This window comes from Podarcis bocagei (assembly GCF_964188305.1).
Source record: "Podarcis bocagei genome assembly, chromosome: Z".
Taxonomy (NCBI): domain Eukaryota; kingdom Metazoa; phylum Chordata; class Lepidosauria; order Squamata; family Lacertidae; genus Podarcis; species Podarcis bocagei.
The window spans coordinates 2,406,108-2,425,722 of NC_138140.1; the positions used below are offsets into that span (position 1 = coordinate 2,406,108).

Here is a 19,615-nt window from a genome sequence, read left to right on the forward strand (position 1 = left end):
TAACAAAAACAAGAACAGAACAAACCAATACACCCCCCAATTAGCTTCTAAAATTAAAAAAAAAACAGTCTGAAGAATAATGGGCATAGCCAGGATTTTTGTTAGGGGAGAGGACTTTGGGGTGGGGCAGAATGACGTGATTGGTTCAGTTAGTTAAGTATTTATTTTGTTTTACTTGATTTTAGAATGCTGTGTTGCTTTTATTGTTGTTAGCTGCTCTGAGCCCGGCTTCGGCTGGGGAGGGCCCGATATATATATATATATTTTAAAAAAATAATTATCATCATCATCATCATCTGGGGAGGGGGACAGCCCCCTCTGGCTACACCCATGACAAGAACATAAAGGTTTTTTAAAAAAAAAGGTTGCCAAAGGAGGCAAAACTCATAGCGCTTCTGTCTTTTGCCTCGAATGCTGCTTTAGTTCATGGTGCCATTGGGAGTTTGCTCTGCCCCTCCAGGATTATTCCCTCACAGTTCTCTTTTCCTGACACCAGGAACAGCAAGATAAGCAACAGTGACTTCAGCATGGCTTCCGCAGACATCCTGTACATTGACATCACCAAGAAGCGGTATGGCATCACTGCTGATCAGCGAGATGCAGGTAAGCCCTCTTGCATTATTCTGGGTGCAGACCTTTTTGGGGGGTAGGGGGTAGGGCAGGGTAGTGCATGTATACCATATTTTTTGCTCTATAAGACACACTTTCCCCCTCCTAAAAAGTAAGGAATGAATGGAAGGCTGTGCAGCTATCGCTGAAGCCAGGAAAGCGAGAGGGAAAGAATATTTTTTTTGTTTGTTCTCCTCCTCCAAAACTAGGTGTGTCTTATGGTTGGGTGCATCTTATAGAGTGAAAAATATGGTATGTATTTACGTGGAGCATTTGTACCCTGCTCCTCTTTAGCCAAACAGCTTCCCAAGAGCAGTTTGCATACAATCAAAAGTAAGGCAGCCTCTGTCCTTGGCAGGCTAACAGTCTAAAAATAAGCATAGCATACAAGGGGAAAGGGGCAGGGAGGGAAGAGGAAAATTGATTCCACACACATCCCCAGTTGTCCTTGATTTCATGGGGGGAGGGATGAATAATTAATACCTAAGACATAAGGGCTGTTAAGAACGTTGCAGTGAGGCTCTCTGAAGTCCAAACCTAGAAAAGTTTACAAGTTACAGGGCTAGATTTATGGTTAATGAATGCAGGGGAGAACAGCACTTGCAGAGTAAATAACTCACAAGGTAGCAGGACAGAAGGGAAAATAGGAAACCAGACACTTCCTATGGCCAGTTGGTGGGCATTTATTATATAGTAGTGAAATATACTCGGAGTCGAGAGTGGATTTCATGCTCTTTATTCAGCTCCTAGTGGTGAGGAAGAATGGAAGTTCCCCCAGAATGTCTGCTATATATACATTATTCACACAATGGGCCCCATGTGATTGGCTAATTCCGGGATTCTCCTGTAGGCCAATCAGGTTGCAGATTCACTTCCACCTGGAGCTGGATTGGGTGGCTCCTGTGGACCAATCAGACTGCTGCATTCTGAATCCTATTGTTCTAGGACCAATCAGACTGTTGCATTCTGAATCCTATTGTTCTAAGACCAATCAGACTGCTGCATTTTGGATCCTATTCAACTCAGTACATAACAAGTAGGGAATGCCTGGCACTGCCTGGGAATTTGTAGAAACCAAAAAATTATTGTGATGGATGGTGTAATTTGTGAGTTTGAGCCAGTCATGCCCAAAATCAGGCAAAGTCATACAAAAGCCATGTTTTGGTCCACCATCTTGATTCAAGTTGGTGACCAGCACCCAAATGTCAATGAGGGTTGTCAGTCCTGCCTCAGGCACTCTGGTTCCATGTGTAGTGATGATGTCTTGAGAGGTGGCCAAAACTGTGCCCAGATATGGGTGAAGTCATTTCAAATTCACGTGTTTTGTCTGCCACCTTGATTCAGAATGGTACCCAGCATCCAAATATTTATGAAGGCTATTGCCCCTACTTTGGGAATTCTCATGCTCAATTTAGTGATGACGTCTCGAGAGGAGTCCGAACCCATAGAGAGCAGATGGACAGACGAATGGACAAACGAGGGGCAGACAAAGCACTTTCCAAAATAGGCAGGGTTGGGATAATTGCCCCCCTGACCTGAAGCCCTGGGGAACTACTGCCAGCCAAGTGTAGACAAGACTGAGCTAAATAGGTTTGGGGTCTGACTCAGTAGAACGCCTTTCTCCTTTGGTCTGATGCAGCAGGGCTCTTTGTAGAAGGTCTCAAGGGCTTGTATTAGCAAAGAAGAAGAGAACACTTTTTTTATTGGGTTAAAAATTCACTGAATTAATGCAGGAGGCCTCCCTATCAAAGTATTGTAGACCCAAAGTCAGTAAGAGGGAATCCTAGAATTGTAGAGGTGGAAGGAATCCCAAGTGTCATCTAGTCCAACCCCTGCAATTTTATTTTGGCTGCTGAAATGGAGGCCTCCTGAGGGTTAGTGTCCATAATAGGTTTCACTTTAGGGACTCAGGCTCCTCACCATCAACTCCCCACCCTTCCAAATCCCCTCCCCCAAAGCTGAAATTTGGCTGAGACAGGATCCGTATCCTGATGGCAGTAGTGAAATTGCTGCTGCAAAAAGTTTAGAGCAGGGGTCAGCAAACTTTTTCAGCCGTGGGTCAGTCCACCATCTCTCAGACCATGTGGGGGGCCAGACTATATTTTGAAAAAAAACCAACATGAACAAATTCCTATGCCCCACAAATAACCCAGAGATGCATTTTAAATAAAAGGACACATTCTACTCATGTCAAAACATGCTGATTCCCGGACCGTCCGTGGGCCGGATTGAGAAGGTGATTGGGCCCCATCCGGCCCCTGGGCCTTAGGTTGCCTACCCCTGGTTTAGAGGAAATGCCCAACTTCTGAATTTCTTTAGTAACTAGTGGAATTGATGGGCAACCAGAGCAAGTGGAAGCTTTATTTTCCCCCTACGTTTATTTCTACAAGCAAGCATTGCCATCTGGCCTATTGTTAATTCGGGATTAGTGCTTGGTGAGAGGTTTTATTTTCCTTTCCCCTTTTTCCACCCTAAATTTTTTCTGTGGATAAGCAGAATCTGTTGTTTGTGGAGTATCGCTAGCACAGATTTTTGTGTGTGCAGTATGTTTATTGGCATCATATGTCGTCGCCTTCTCTCTTTTTTTTTTTGCTGACTGGGACGGGTGACGAGGAAAATATTTATTTAGTGTTGCATTCAAGGTAGCAAGAGTTCCTCTCTTTCTTCCCACCCCTCGTCCTCCTCCTCCTCCTCTGAAATCCGAATGTTTACTCTTGAGCCACACAAAATACATCTGGTCCACAAATTGTCCTGGCTACAAGCCACTTCCAAAGCAATTTGGGGTGGGTGAAAGGGTAGAGATGAAACTAATAATAATAATAACAATAATAATAATAATAGTAGTAGTAGTAGCAGTAGTGCTCTGGCACATTTCCTTCTACCAGTTGAAGTACTTTCATTGTACTGTGCGCCATTAAAACTATGGGGCTGGCTTCCATCATGGAGACAGTGATGGCCACCAACATGGATGCCTTTAAAAGAGGATTGGACAAATTCACAGAGAAGGAGAGGGCTAGCGATGGCTCTTAGCCATGTTGGCTGTGCTCTGCCTTCCCGCTTGGAGGCAGTAAATGCTTCTGAATACCAGTTGCTGGAAAGCTCACAAGGGGCGAGGATCCTGGAAGATCCTGCTTGCGGATTTCCCACAGGCATCTCGTTGGCTGGTGATAGGACCGGTGGCCTGAAGCCGCAGGCTCTTCCTGTGTTCTTCTCTGGCAGTGCAGGTGGAGTTGTCAGGCATGAGGCAAGGGAAGTGGGGGCCACAGGTAGGTTGTCATTTGCAGCCCAAATGCTTGCTGTACATTGGGGAGGGCTGTGTGGAGAGAGTCTCTTCCTTTAAATTCCTAGGAGTTTATCTCAGTGAAGACCTTACTTGGAAAATCAATACAACCCAGGTGGTTAAGAAAGCCCAACAGAGACTCCATCTCCTCAGAGTATTGCGTAAGAGCGATGTCAGTCAACATCTGATGATCTCCTTCTACCGGTCCACAATAGAAAGTGTCCTTTCATACCCCATCATGGTGTGGTACTCTGGTTTGACATCAACTGATAGGAAGTGCCTACAGAGGGTGGTGAATACAGCACAAGATATTATGGGCTGTCCCCTTAATCCGCGGGATGAAATAGCAGAAGAACGTTGCCTCAGGAGAGTGAGGAAAATTCTCAGGGATGATTCACACCCTGGCCGGCACTTTCTTGATCTCCTGCTCTCAGGCAGAAGATACAGAAGCATGATTAGTCGCACCAACAGGGTAAAGAACAGCTTCTGTCCATGGGCTGCTGAATGAAAAGAGAACAACAGGGCAACTGACTTTCGGGTTTGGTGGGTGTGCGTCAGCAAACGAGGGGAATTAAGACTAAGAGAGCTGAGTGGGGGATGCGCGTGTAATCTCACTGTATACAAGTTGTACAAGTGGCAATAAAGTATTTCCATTTCAATTATATCCTTGCTCCGTAGGAAGACAAGCCTTGAACAGCATCACACTGAGGGCCCATAAAAGGGGGACACGCACAAAGAGCCAAAATGAAAAACCCACATTTGGAAAATTTATTTTGCAAGGGGCTTCTCTCTCCCTCCACCCCCCCTTTCTTTTCTGTTCCCCGTCAGGTTTTTAATATGTGTTACCCGATGAACGTTAACAACAGGAAGCCTTTAAATGCTCCATTTTGTGTCTCTTGTGCCGATTTAATTGCCAGGTTTTATTAAAAAATGTAATGGATGGGCTTTATTTTAACATCCATGAATAAGTTTTCAGTCCAAGGAGCTGGGAATGCAAATTAAGAGTGAGTTGGGATGGGGGGAGGGGTAGGTGAATACCCCTCTTTCCCCATTCCCACTTCCATGCTCTCCCAAGAAGCAGAAATACGGGGGTGCTTCTAATTGCACAAACCACCCGGGTGGTGCCTTTTTGTCAGCAAGGTGCACCTGTGGTGCTCCCCCCCCCATTTTTTACGAATAATCCACAGACGCTGTGTGTGTGTGTGTGTGTGTGTGTGTGTGTGTGCGCGCGCGCGCGCTGAGAGTGCCAAGCTGGCAGTGGGGGAGCATTCAGTTATTCTGCAAAAATAACTTGGCCTGATCCAGGAGGGCTCCTATATTCCATTTAGTGCAGCATCCTGTTCGCACGGTGGCCAAACCCAGCAAACAGGTCCCAACCACAAGAACCGTCCTCTCCCCTCACATAGTTCCCAAGCAACTGATTTTCTGTAGCGCTGTCCTATTTTTATTAATATCTCATATATAGATATTCTATCATAGGTTAATTGATTTTTAATCATTTTCCCTATGTTTTTAGCTGTTGTTATCTTTATCTGTAAACCCTCAATAAGCGATATAAACCAAGACAGTGCAGAATGAAAGCCTTGGGAGATTTCTGACGCCTTCTTTTTCCTTTTCCTTCCAGGGATGGACTTGCACGCTTTTGTGGAGGCGATTTGCTTCCTGGCACAGAGGAGGTACAAGTCCCTCTCTCTGCACGAGCAGGTGGAGCTCCTCATTGACTTCGCGGAGTGCAACTTGGCTGCCCAGGACAAGAAGCGCGCCAGCTGTGACCAACGCGTGGCCCTGGTGACTTGCCACCAGAACAGGCTCCACCTCCGCCCGGCAACCGACATGCTGGTCAATTACAGAAGCTCCCGTCCATGAAAGACTGCGTTTGCTGATACGGATTTAAAGGGAGGTTTAGACCACATTCTAGTCCTTTGGGTAGAGTTAATCTCATAGCCTATCTCGTCATCCCATTTTTTATTTATTACGTCTGGGGCGTTTTGTGGGATTTTGGATTGCAGATACCATTGCTTTGCCTTGTCCCTTTGTTGTTAGGAGGAGGTTTTTGAGGGTGCGCCGAGCCCTGGTGGCACCCTCAAACCCTACTTTGCTGGGACCGTGTCATCTCTTTATTCAGATGACATGGAGCACACCGCCATTAGCCTCCGCAGTAGACCGGAAGTCTAAGAGGGCATGTAATTGGTGGTGTCTTAGCCCAGGGCATTTGGGTGTCCCCTAGTTTGTCCTGTTTTTCTTGTGTTGATAGGGGTTTGTTATTTTTGTAGAAGTCTGTTGGGTGGTATAAGCCTTTGGTTTGCCAGGTTTTTAATCTGGAGGTTTTGCGCTGCGTGATGGAACTGCTGAGTCACTTTCTGACTCTCACAAGTTTGCTGCCTCACACTAACCAGATGCAGGTGCAAGACAAGCACACCTGAATTAACCCTTTGTTTCCCTTCTCTCTCTCTCTCTCTCTCTCTCTCTTTGCCATAAACAGATAGGGCTCTCTTGCACCCCGGGCTGATCACACAATGAACTGACACTGGAGGAGGAAGAGTCCAGCCTTAGCCTCGCCTCGCCGGAAATTCTTCAGTTTGCCTGGAATGAGGGAGGGGAGCTGGCTGCCCTTGAACTTCACACGTTGGGAGGGGTGGGCTTTGGAATTGTGCACTAAAATTAAAAATTAAAATCCTATTTGGTTTACTCCTATTTTCTTTAAAGTAAACTGGCGGAGATGGGGGGGGGGCTGCCTGTTCAAAGTTTTGACTTTAAACTTAATATTTATATGGAAGGAGGGCAGATGGAGTGAATAAGGCCTCACTTCCACTACCACTTTTCCCTAAATGAAAGCTTTTCATTTTGGAATGTTGCATTCTGCACTCAGCACAAACTCATGCATTTGCATGGTGCCTTCAAGGGGATGTGGGATATTCACAGACCCCAAGCACAGGGAGTTAATTGACTCCTCAGCTTCCTTGGGTGAGGATTGAAGTCCACCCTTTGCTACCGCACGCCTAAGGGGTTCCAGGACTCACACAGGGCCTCTGGCTGCTTGTTTTCAGTGAGAGGGACAACCGCCTGCCACCTGCACAAACCTGAGACTTAAAACCACAGAATGGTAGAGTTGGAAAAATAAATAAATAAATAAATAAATAAATAAATAATACTCAACCCATCGTACTGGGCAGCTTCCAGTATATACAAAAACTTCTTAAACATTAGAAACCTCTGGATACAGGGCTGCCTTCAGATGTCTTCCAAAAGTTGTGTAGTTCTTTATTTCCTTGACATCTGATGGGAGGGTGTTCCGCAGGGCGGGCGCCACCACCGAGAAGGCCGTCTGCTTGGTGCCTTGTAACTTCACTGTTCACAATGAGGGAACCGCCAGAAGGCCCTTGGAGCTGGACCTCAGTGTCCGGGCAGAATGATGGGGGTGGAGACGCTCCTTCAGGTATACTAGGCCGTTTAGGGCGTTAAAGGTCAACACCAACACTTTGAATTGTGTTCGGAAATGGACTGGGAGCCAGTGTTGATCCTTTAGGAGCAGTGTTATATGGTCCCAGCGGCTGTTCACAGTCACCAGTCTAGCTGCCGCATTCTGGATTAGTTGTCATTTCTGGATTAGAGTCACCTTCAAAGGTAGCCCCATGTAGAGTGCATGACAGCAGTCCAAGCAGAAGATAACCAGAGCATGCACCACTCTGGCAAGACAGTCTGTGGGCAGGGAGGGTCTCAGTCTGTGGACCAGATGGAGCTGGTAGGCAGCTGCCCTGGACACAGAATTGACCTGCACCTCCATGGATAGCTGTGAGTTCAAAATGACTCCTAGGCTATACACCTGGTTGTCTTCCCCCGTCCACCCAAAACAGTACTTCTGTCTTGTCAGAATTCAACTTCAATCCATTAAACACCTTCCACCCACCTCCAGACATTCACACGGGACATTCATCGTCTTCACTGGTCTCTGATTTAAAGGAGAAGTAGAGCTGGGTATCAGCCATATACACCCATCCCAAACCCTCTGATAATCTTGCCCAGCAGCTTCATATGGATGTCAAAAAGCATCAGGGAGAGGACGGAACCCTGAGGCACCCCACAAGTGAGAGCTCAGGGGTCTCAGCACTAATCCCCCAACACTACTTTCTGGACACAGCCCAGGAGGAAGAAGTGTCTCCACCCCCATCATTCAGCCCAGATACTGTGGTCCAGCTCCAGGGGCCTTCTGGCAGTTCCCTCCAGGCAGAGGGCCTTCTCGGTGGTGGCGCCCGCCCTGTGGAATTCCCTCCCATCACATGTCAAGGAAATAAACAACTATTTGACTTTCAGAAGACATCTGAAGGCAGCCCTGTTTAGGGAAGTTTTTAATGTTTGATGTTTTATCGTGTTTTTAATATTCTGTTGGGAGCTGCCCAGAGTGGCTGGGGAAACCCATCAGTGCCCCCAGCTCCCAAACCCCCTAGATACCATGGTCAGTGGTGTCAAAAGCCACTGAGAGATCCAGCAGAACTAGGAAACAGCTTTCACCTCTGTCCCTAGCCAGCTAGAGTTCATCAACCAGCATGACCAAGGCAGTTTCAGTCCTGGGATCGGTCCCGAATCCCAACTGGAAGAGTTGTTCAGCAACCACCTGCTCAATCACTTTGCCCAAGAATTGAATGCTTTTTTTAAAAAGAAGTGGTTGAATAATCACTTCTTTAAGGGGATCCAGGAAGACTCCCTCACAGAGGGAAGCATTCAACACCCCCACAAAGCCCATTGCCCAGCCCTTCCTGGCTTGCTGTGTACCTGCTCCTTCAGAAGGTGTGTAACCCCACCAAGAGCAGCAACCTCCCAGCTACCTGGTCTAGGGTTTCCTGTAAAGTTCGTCTTCTGCTTTCAGTAGCGCTTCATCTGTATGTCTAGTCCAACTGAGAACTGTTAAGAGCTTTGCTGCCTGATAGTATCTTATCAAGTTTGGTATTCCAGTGCTTCCATAAGGGGGTTGGGCTAGATGACCTTTGGCAGTCCCTTCCAACTCTTCCAATTCTATCATTTGTGAGCCAGACGTGGACTCTTTGAAGGCCCAGGCCAAGTGTAGAAACCTGTACCCTCCAGATGTTGCTGAACTACAACTCCCATCAGCCCTAACAAGCATAGCCAGTGCTTGTGTTGAAGTGAGCAGTATGTGGGAATATTAGTTAGCCAAAGCTATTGACCGCCGCCCAGCTTGCCCACCCCACCTCCCCAGTTGAGACTCTCCACTTTGGATGGCTTATTGCTTCAGCATATTCTTAATTAAAATAATTTGAAGACTCTGCTCCTTTGCAGTTGGATTAAGACTGCACTGATCCTTTCATAATTGGACTTAAAGCCATTGTTGTGTATTTGGGAACCTCCCACCCCCCCACCCGAACTGATTTGTTTCATTGTGACCGCCCCCCCTGCCCCGCCACCTCCGCCTCCACGAAGATGCAGAGTGTGCTAGATGAAATCTGGTAATCCACAGAAGTAAGAGACATACAGATGAAACTCGAAAAATTAGAATATCATGGAAAAGTTCCTTGATTTCACTAATTCAACTTCAAAGGTGAAACTAATATATGAGATTGACTCGTGACATGCAAGGTGAGATATGTCAAGCCTTCATTTGTTATCATTGTGATGATCATGACGTACAGCTGATGAAAACCCCAAATTAACAATATCAGAAAATTAGGAATATTCAAGGAAATCAGCAAAACAAGGATTGCAAATCGAGTAAGATTGGACCTCTGAGAAGTAGAAGCACATCTCGCTTTGCATCCCATGAGTCAATCTCCATGATATTCTAATTTTTCGAGTTTCACCTGAATCCCAGAATTGTAGAGTTGCATGGGACCCCCAAAGGCCATCTAGTCCAAACCCCTGCAATGCAGGAATCATGGATAGATAACCCCTGGCAGGTGGCCATCCAGCCTCTGTTTAAAAACCGCCAACCAAGGAGTGCCCACCACTTTTGGAGGGAGTCCACTCCACTGCCGAACAGCTCCTATCATCAGGAAGGTCTTCCTAAGGTTTAGACGGAATCACCTTGTCATTCGGATCCATTGGTTCGCGTCCTGTCCCCCCCACTCCAGAGCAGCAGAAAACAAGCTTGCCCCCATAGGACATTCCTTCAGGTGCCCCTTGTTCTCTTTCCGGGCTCTGTTCCTGTTTTACAGCTGGGGGGGGGGCAAATACATCCCCCCCACTACTTTCCATGCTAGGAAAAGTTGTACCTGTTGGATTTTTGCCTGTTGGGCTTCAGGCCTCTCTACCTGCTGTCTGGGAGGAAGGGTCCCATGTTCTGTATTGCAGATTGTGCAAGCACAGCTGCAGAGCACACCAAGAAATTAGGCATTTGTGCAAAGTACGGCATATGATATATATATTGGCAATTACTATAATTAGATCAGCTAGCTAATTGGTACCTATAAGCAAGAGAAGAGGGAGACCCATTTTGCTGTGTCAGAGGAAGGGGAGGGGAATACAAGAAAGAAAGCTTCGGCTGCTGCCTGCTGCCAGGCGTTCTGATGCCATAATAATAATAATAATAATAATAATAATAATAATAATAATAATAATTTCTTATTTATACCCCACCCTCCCCAGCCAAGACCGGGCTCAAGGCGGCTAACAACCAAAAATAAAAACAAGTGGATTAAAATACAATTTAAAAAATTAAGATACAACATTAAAACATTAGGGTGCAATCTCTTCATAGGAGTAGAAAGGAAAAAGAAAGAGTGGGAGGGAATCAAACTGATTCTGAGCCAAAGGCCAGGTGGAACAACTCTGTCTTACAGGCCCTGCGGAAAGAGATCAGATCCCACAGGGCCCTGGTCTCATGAGACAGAGCGTTCCACCAGCCCGGGGCTAGTGTTGAAAAGGCCCTGGTTCTAGCTGAAGCTAATCTAACTTCCTTAGGGCCCGGGACCACTAGGGTGTTGCTATTTATGGATCTTAAGGTTCTCCGTGAGACATACCAGGAGAGGCGGTCCTGTAGGAACGAGGGTCCTAGGCCGTGAAGGGCTTTAAAGGTCAAAAGCAGCACCTTGAACCTGACCCTGTACTCCACTGGGAGCCAGTGCAGCTGGAAAAGCACTGGGTGAATATGCTCCCATGGCAGAGACCCCGTGAGGAGCCTCGCTGCAGCATTCTGCACCCGCTGGAGTTTCTGGGACAGCTTCAAGGGCAGCCTTGCGTAGAGCGAATTACAGTAGTCAATGGTGGTGAGAATTTCTGCCAGCTCAACTTCTCATGACATGCTGATGCTGTGGCAGGAGAATAAGCACAGTTGCCTTCAGCCTTCCACCCAGCTTTTTAAAGGCCCAGAGCTCTCTTAGGCCTGGACACTTGAAGACAGATCCCCTTGCGCTGTGATGAGGGTTGGTTTAGGGTTGCACTGAACCAGCTCCTAAGCATTTGGTAAAAGCTGGATTATTGCACATCATTTTATTGTATGGTTGACTGGGGCTGATGGGAGTTGTCATCCAAAACACATGGAGGGCACATGGTGAAGGCTAATCTAGGACAGTGGTTCTCAGGCTGGTTTCTTGGGGGGTGGGGAGGGCTTTGGCTTTCATTTTGGGGAGAAAGCTAGTCTCTAGTCCCTATGAATATTAATATGTGGGTGAGCAGTGCATGTTGAAATTGCAGAAGCCAGAGCTGCAAATATTTTCAGCAGCTGAAGGTGGTACATTTTCTGCCTTTCTGTGATGAGCAAAACCTGTTTCAGCTAATTTATTGTTTGCTCATTTTGCAAAAATGTATACAAATTGCCTAAGGCAGCGCTTCCTGGGCCCAGAATTTCAGATTAATTTCATGTTTGAAATGCAGACACCCAGTTCTGTGAAAATCTCTGGAAACGACGTTGCCTGGAATGGATGTTTGGTTTCTTGCCTGCCGTATTTCTGGCAACTGCAGCACAAGAGAAGCCTCAGAGCTGCTTCTTAAGAGCTACATGAGAAAAGCCCCCAACCCATTTATTCTTCCCAAAATCTTGTTTCATATATTCTTAAAATGTATTTCCTTAAATGCTCACTATAACGTTTGCTAATCTGTTTTTTGACACTCGAATGCAGGACTTAGTGTGGCTTGACAGTTGATAACTGGCTGTATTTGACAGACAACACACAATGGTATTAGTACTGGGCAGCATTTAATAGAAGACATCCAATGGCAGTTAGTATTTGACAAGTTTGGACACATTGTCACATTTGACAAATGCCAGAAGCAGATTAATTGAGAGGATGCTGGCAAACCTAAAGCACTCGGCCTAGGAGGTAAAAATTTCATGTTCAAGACAGAAGTTTGAGTTTGTCAGCTTTTGCTGTTTCACTTTAAACCTTCAAACCCACACTTTTCACAGCACCATTCAGTTATGTATGCAAACATTCTCTTAATCTCCTGTGAAACTGGCCTGCTGATAATGTGTTCCTTAACATCTAACCTATTGATCAAGCATAATAATAATAATAATAATAATAATTTCATTATTTGTACCCCGCCCATCTGGCTGGGCCTCTCCAGCCACTCTGGGCGGCTTCCAACAAAGATTAAAAATACATTAAAATGTCACACATTACAAACTTCCCGAAACAGGGCTGCCTTCAGATGTCTTCTAAATGTCAGGTAGTTGTTTATCTCTTTGACATCTGATGGGAGGGTGTTCCACAGAGCGGGACCCTCTACCGAGAAGGCACAAAAGCATGGGGAATAGAATATAATTTCTTAGTATCAAGAGCAAGAAAAAGAATGTTCTTCCACACTGGCCTTGTTTTGTGGTGGGTTGGCCTTTATGCAATGGATTCATATGGCAAATAAGGAGATCCTGACTAAACATTAGGAAGAATATCCAGCGGGAAATTGCAGTCAAATATAACTGGCAAGCTTAGGGCTTGTTAATGAATAAAGGGGTTAAGGCCTCAGAGCTGTATTCCTACACTCCGTCAGGTCACACCCCGTCACCTCCAGTGAAGGAGAAACTGAAGCTTCTTCCTTTACTCTCTTCCACGTGAAGCTGACCAGGCAACACACCTGGGCTTGATCTCTTCAAGCCCAGACCACGTGCTGAGAAGTATATTTCTGTATTTTGTAACCCAAGAATTTTCTACCTGTGGTCTTGCTGCTGCATGGAATAACACATGAACCTGGCCTTTGGAGTTTGTAAGTAAAGCATTTAAACTTAATAATGGTGTGGTCTGTTCATTGTGAGACGTATAGGAACAAGGAAGCGCTGTCAGTGGATATCAAAAGGGCCCAACAGCCTATATTCCTAACACTTCACTGACACTGCATCTTTTGTGAATGGGGTCTCTTACTGAATAGTGTGTTTAGCCCTGTGCTTTAGATACAGGGATCCCACCAAGTCTTTTATTAATGATGGGTGATCTATAGCTACCCTCCCCACATACTTCCAACTCTGCATTTCAGTGATTCTATTATTCTTTGTGAAAATGTTTCCTATGGTTAGAAGACACAACTGGGATTGGGAGGTAGCTGTCTCCACCAATGCCAGGTGGCTATCTCTGCCACCTCATGAACACCCCACAGTAGGGCCTGCTTTAAAGATGGCTTTATTAACTCGGCTTTAATTAGATTGAAAACAATTATTAAACCATTCTAAATTCGCCAGGGGGTGGTTAGAATTCCACAGAGGAGCTTGGGGCTTTATCCACTGTGAAGCAGAAAAGGTGTGTTAAAAACACTTTCCATGGACTGAAGAGTTAGAAATATCCCCCTTGAGGGCACTTGATTTCTAAGAGCCACTGTGATGTGGTGGTTAGAGGGTCAAATCCCCACCTGGCCACAAACTTCCCAGAAACTGACTAGCAGCCATTACAGTTGGGTCAGGATTTGGTTCTCATGTGGCCAGAAAAGACAACCACTTCTTCCCCCTGGGAATGGCCTCATTCTGGCAACTGGTGAGGTGAGGGTAGCCCTGGATGTTTCCTCTTACAGGCCTCACTCCCCACCTTGCCTTCTGCAACCCTCTCCCCTCTTTTTTGCTCCACGGTCTCTTCTGTCTGGCAACAGTGGTGCTTGGGGGAGAATACAGGATTGGTGTGGGAAATGTCACGGTGATAAATCAAAGTGAAGTGCTATGTTGTTGTGGCGCCACTTCTCATTCCTTCCCTTGCGTGGTGCAGGTCAGGGACGTCCAGTTAACACCCCACCTCCAGCAGCACCTGAGAGATGTGGGGGTGAAGGATGGTGGGGTAAGAGGGGCTCTTAGCTTTTGTTTGTCTTCATGAGGAGGTGAAGAGCCCACAGACCTTTGGTCTTTCTGCCTAATACAGTAGTACCTCAGGTTAAGTACTTAATTTGTTCCAGAGGTCCCTTCTTAACCTGAAACTGTTCTTAACCTGAAGCACCACTTTAGCTAATGGGGCCTCCTGCTGCTGCCGTGCCACCGGAGCCCGATTTCTGTTCTCATCCTGAAGCAAAGATCTTAACCCGAGGTACTATTTCTGGGTTAGCGGAGTCTGTAACCTGAAGTTTCTTGAACCCGAAGAAGAAGAGTTTGGATTTGATATCCCGCCATTCACTCCCCTTAAGGAGTCCCAAAGCGGCTAACAAATCTCCTTTCCCTTCCTGCCCCACAACAAACACGCTGTGAGGCGACTGGGGCTGAGAGACTTCAGAGAAGTGTGACCGGCCCAAGGTCACCCAGCAGCTGCATGTGGAGGAGCGGAGACACGAACCCGGTTCACCAGATTACGAGTCCACCGCTCTTAACCACTACACCACACTGGCCCCCAGTGTGGAGGTACCACTGTATGCAGAAAACTACCTACCTACCTACACACACACACACACACACACACACACACACACACACACTGGCAGGTGTCTCCTCCCTTCTGGACAGAGATCAGTGATCCAGGAGTAAAGATGACATCTTTCCCGGGAGTTGTAGGATTGGACCACATACTGCTTTGATCATAATGGAGTCAGACGCAGGGAGTAAACAGAGCGGCATCTGGATTCCAGCTAGGCAGCCCCAGCCCCTAGACTTCATGCCTTTTTTCCAATTGGTTTTGGGGCCTGGGGATGGCAGCCTGCCTGTTGGATATTAGCAGCCAACCTATTTCCAGTCACCCCAGGACAGGATCCTACATGCTGAGAGCAATGATGAATTATTATGGTTCCACCCTCTCCCCGCCCCCCTCCCCGCAGACACCTGCCAGATGACTGAATAGCCTGGCAAGATGTTGACATAGGGAACTGTTTTGCTACCAAGTCAGACCACAGCTCTGTCTACTCTAGTTCACTGTTGGCCACACTGGCTGGCAGGGACTCTCCAGGTGGGAGTCTCTGCTCATGCTACTGGAGGCTACAGCTGAGGCTTCCTGCTTGCGGAGGAGATGCTCTGCCTTTCCCCAAATTGGCTGACTCCTTGGCATAGGCACCAACTCCCGGGGGGACCCCCCATGTTTTCCTAGGGCCGCCCCGTGATTCAGGGGGTGAACATGGAAGTAACTGTGGTATGGCTCAGTGGTCGGTGACTCCTGCTGATGCTGCCGCCACTGGCTGGGGGGCGGCTTCTCCCGTCTTTCCCTTGCATGGCAGGGGGGGGGGACAGGGGCCCCTGAGGCCAGGCTGCCGCTACGTTTGGCTCTGCATGATGTTGCGTGCATGACATCATGACATTGCATTGGGCCTCCACAATGTTTTTGAGAAGTTGGTGCCTTTTCTCAATGGACTTTCAACAGAGGCAGACTTGGGCAACCTTTCACAATATGGAAGCCTTATAAGGTGTCAAAATTTGGTGCCCCAAATGTATCTTCTACATTATGGATCTTCACAATCTTGCAAAACCTCGGCTCCCTGTGGGGTGGCGGGGAACCGCCTGCACCACCTTGAATCCAGCACTGACCTTCAACATCACAAAAAAGGGTGCAGGGGAAGGTGAACACATAGTTATGCCCTTGTATTTCAGGGTTTGCTTTTTCCTGTTTCCATCAGACTGCAACGCTGCATCTCCTGAATGGAAATAGAGACTCCTTGCATCTTTTCCTTTCCTTTTCCTTTCCTTTGGAATATTTTTTATTAGTTTTTACAATAACAAATTTAAAATAACAAAGAGAAAAAAACTTTTCACATATCCATGTTTGAAATTCTCTAAATCTCGTGAGTTCCCCTGCATGGGTCCTTAAAATAATTTTTCTAAAACTACAGATCATTACGTTCTCCACAGTTTTCATCTCTCTAAATTATCCATATCTTTTGTTTCTTTATAAGTTAAAGTCCAGCTAACTTTTTTATTTGTTTACAATGGTCTCCAATGTAAGTTATGAATTTTCCCCATTCATTATCATCTTGATTCAATGTGTCTCCCAGTCAGTTTTGCCATTTCAGCACAGTCCGACAGTTTGGCTTGCCATTCTTCCCTAGTCGGAGCTGTTGGATCTTTCCATCTTTGGGCTAGTAGCATCCTTGCAGCTGTTGTTGCATGCATAAACAGTCTTTTGGGATGTCGAAAGCTGTAATTCCCAACAGAAAAGCTTCTGGGGATTTTTTCACAAATGTTATCTTAAACATTTTTTTAATTCATTGTATATCATTTCCCCAAAAGACTTTGGTATCTTACATGACCACTACGTATGATAAAAGGTACCCTCCTTTTCTTTACACTTCCAACAAATATTGGAGCTTGTTCTATACATTTTAGATAACTTAGTAGGAGTCAGATACCATCGGTACATCATTTTCATATAATTTTCTTTCAGCGTACAATCCTTGCATCTTTTCCTTGTGCGCCAAAAAACAAAACAAAACATTAGTAACCAATTGGTGTCGAAGAAAGAAAGAAATTTTTTTATGTACGCTACTACAGCAGCAAGAATACTCGTCGCAAAGCATTGGAAGACCCAAGATCTACCCACCTTGGAAGAATGGCAGATGAAGGTAATAGACTATATGACATTGGCTGAAATGACCGACAGAATCCGTGAACAGGGGAAAGGGACGGCGGAGGAAGACTGGAAGAAATTCAAAACTTATCTTAAGAAATATTATAAAATTAATGAATGCTAAAATGTTGAGGTTCTCAGTAAGAAAAGGAGATTACAGCGACAAAAGACTAAGTAAAAGAAAAGAACAAATAAGGAACTAAATTTGCTAAAAATTTAATTTAGGACTTGCTGAAACATTTTTTGGAATTGGGATGTAGAAAGGGGAGGTTTGGGGGAGTCAGAGAAACGAAGTTTATGAAAAAAGGAGATGAATTTATACATGTTTGTTTTGTCTTTTTATTTGTTTGTATTGTCTATAAAAATGTTGTAAAATCAATAAAAAATTTTATAAAAAAAACAAAAAAAAAACAAAAAACAAAACAAGGGACCCCCTTTGCAAAGCTTAATACAGTTGCTGTTAGGTAAAGGTAAAGGTACTCCTGACTGTTAAGTCCAGTTGCGGCGCTCCTCTCGCTTTACTGGCCGAGGGAGCCGGCGTTTGTCCGCAGACAGCTTCCGGGGCTGGATAAATTTGGTTCAGTGCCAGTTCATGCCACTCAAGTGGGTTATCCTGGTGTAAAACAGAGTCAGGGAACCTGGTGTTGGACTTCAGCTTCTGCAAACCCCATTTGACATAGCCATGGTTGGGGATAATGGAAGATGTAATCCCAAACAGCTGGAAGGCCACAGGTTGACCCACCTCCCCCACTCCCCTGTCCAAGCAACTCAAGTGATACATTGTGCAAACCATCTCTGCACAATCTTCATCTCAGGATTGTGCCCCAGACCTCTCTGCACCCACATTGACTCACCATACATGACATAAAGGTAAAGGGACCCCTGACCATTAGGTCCAGTCGTGACCGACTCTGGGGTTGCGGCGCTCATCTCGCTTTACTGGCCGAGGGAGCCGGCGTGCAGCTTCCGGGTCATGTGGCCAGCATGACTAAGCCGCTTCTGGCGAACCAGAGCAGCGCACGGAAACACCGTTTACCTTCCTGCCGGAGCGGTACCTATTTATCTACTTGAACTGGTGTGCTTTCAAACTGCTAGGTTGGCAGGAGCAGGGACCGAGCAATGGGAGCTCACCCGCAGGGATTCGAACCGCCGACCTTCTGATCGGCAAGCCCTAGGCTCTGTGGTTTAACCCACAGCATACCTTCCCCTAAAGAAACCTGGGAGTTGCAAGTCATCGCCACAGACAGAGCTGTAATTCCCAGCACCCTTAACAAACTACAATTTCCAGGGGGGTGGGTGGGTATTAAAATGTGTGGTGTGTTTGCAGCTTAAAAGGCTCTCCTGAGCTCCAAAGACCCCTGGAGCTTTCTCTTTTCGGTTTGGCCACATCCTTGCTCTAATTGACTAATAATTTACACTAATGGCCCTGTCAATTGAGTGGGGAAGGTATGTGTGTGTTGGGAGATAGGTATGGCATTTCAGTGTTAAGATATTTGTCTTCATTACCCAACAAAAACAGCCCCCCTCCTGCCTCCTCCCATTTAGCTGGGGAGGGGAAAAAATCCTTTCATCCATTTGCTTCTAGGCCCTGGGGTGTTCTCTTCATTTCTTTGCAGTATGCTTCCTTAATTTATTTCTAACAATGTTTTTATTTCTGGGAGTATTTCTACAATTTCATTCCCTTTTAGGACATTTCCTTTACTGTGTGTCTGGGAATGTTTCTAGAGTGTTCATTTGTTACTACCATGTTACTTTCATTTGTTTCTGGAATGGCCCTTTCATAGAATCATAGAGTTGGAAGAGACCACAAGGGCCATCGAGTCCAACCCCCTGCCAAGCAGGAAACACCATCAGAGCACTCCTGACATATGGTTGTCAAGCCTCTGCTTAAAGACCTCCAAAAAAGGAGACTCCACCACACTCCTTGGCAGCAAATTCCACTGTCAAACAGCTCTTACTGTCAGGAAGTTCTTCCTAATGTTTAGGTGGAATCTTCTTTCTTGTAGTTTGGATCCATTGCTCCGTGTCCGCTTCTCTGGAGCAGCAGAAAACAACCTTTCTCCCTCCTCTATGTGACATCCTTTTATATATTTGAACATGGCTATCATATCACCCCTTAACCTCCTCTTCTCCAGGCTAAACATGCCCAGCTCCCTTAACCGTTCCTCATAAGGCATCGTTTCCAGGCCTTTGACCATTTTGGTTGCCCTCCTCTGGACACGTTCCAGTTTGTCAGTGTCCTTCTTGAATTGTGGTGCCCAGAACTGGACACAGTACTCTAGGTGAGGTCTGACCAGAGCAGAATACAGTGGCACTATTACTTCCCTTGATCTAGATGCTATACTCCTATTGATGCAGCCCAGAATTGCATTGGCTTTTTTAGCTGCCGCGTCACACTGTTGGCTCATGTCAAGTTTGTGGTCAACCAAGATTCCTAGATCCTTTTCACATGTACTGCTCTCAAGCCAGGTGTCCCCCATCTTTCATTTGTTTCTAAATATGTTTTCTAGGGTGTACCTTTCTACTTGTTTTGAGGTTTCTAGAATGCAAACAACAACAACAACAACAAGAAGTCTATTATTTATATCTGCCCATTTGGCTGGGTTTCCCCAGCCACTCTGGGCAGCTTCCAGCAAGCATAAAAAACATAATAATAACCATATATAAAATCATTGGCTCCCAGTATGTTTCCCAGCACAATTCAAAGTGTTGGTGCTGACCTTTAAAGCCCTAAACGGCCTCGGTCCAGTATACCTGAAGGAGTGTCTCCACCCCCATCGTTCTGCCCGGACGCTGAGGCCCAGCTCCGAGGGCCTTCTAGCAGTTC

At 46.1% G+C, this 19,615-nt stretch overlaps 2 protein-coding genes and 1 long non-coding RNA gene across 3 annotated transcripts in view; 2 read left to right on the top strand and 1 right to left on the bottom strand.

The window, feature by feature from the left end:
* Nucleotides 1-6,568, top strand: part of TTLL11 (tubulin tyrosine ligase like 11) — a 72,814-nt gene extending 66,246 nt beyond the window's left edge. The window contains exons 8-10 of the mRNA XM_081179735.1: nt 497-603; nt 5,514-5,789; nt 6,376-6,568. Coding sequence (XP_081035861.1) covers nt 497-603; nt 5,514-5,755 — 349 coding nt within the window. The 3' untranslated portion in view covers nt 5,756-5,789; nt 6,376-6,568. The remainder of the gene's footprint in view (nt 1-496; nt 604-5,513; nt 5,790-6,375) is intronic.
* LOC308579117 overlaps nt 1-19,615 on the top strand; it is a 522,075-nt gene that overhangs the window by 177,952 nt on the left and 324,508 nt on the right. The window lies entirely within an intron of this gene.
* The window catches only part of DAB2IP (DAB2 interacting protein), a 319,383-nt gene continuing 317,045 nt past the window's right edge, over nt 17,278-19,615 (bottom strand). Inside the window, exon 17 of the mRNA XM_081179660.1 lies at nt 17,278-17,401. Coding sequence (XP_081035786.1) covers nt 17,368-17,401 — 34 coding nt within the window. The 3' untranslated portion in view covers nt 17,278-17,367. The remainder of the gene's footprint in view (nt 17,402-19,615) is intronic.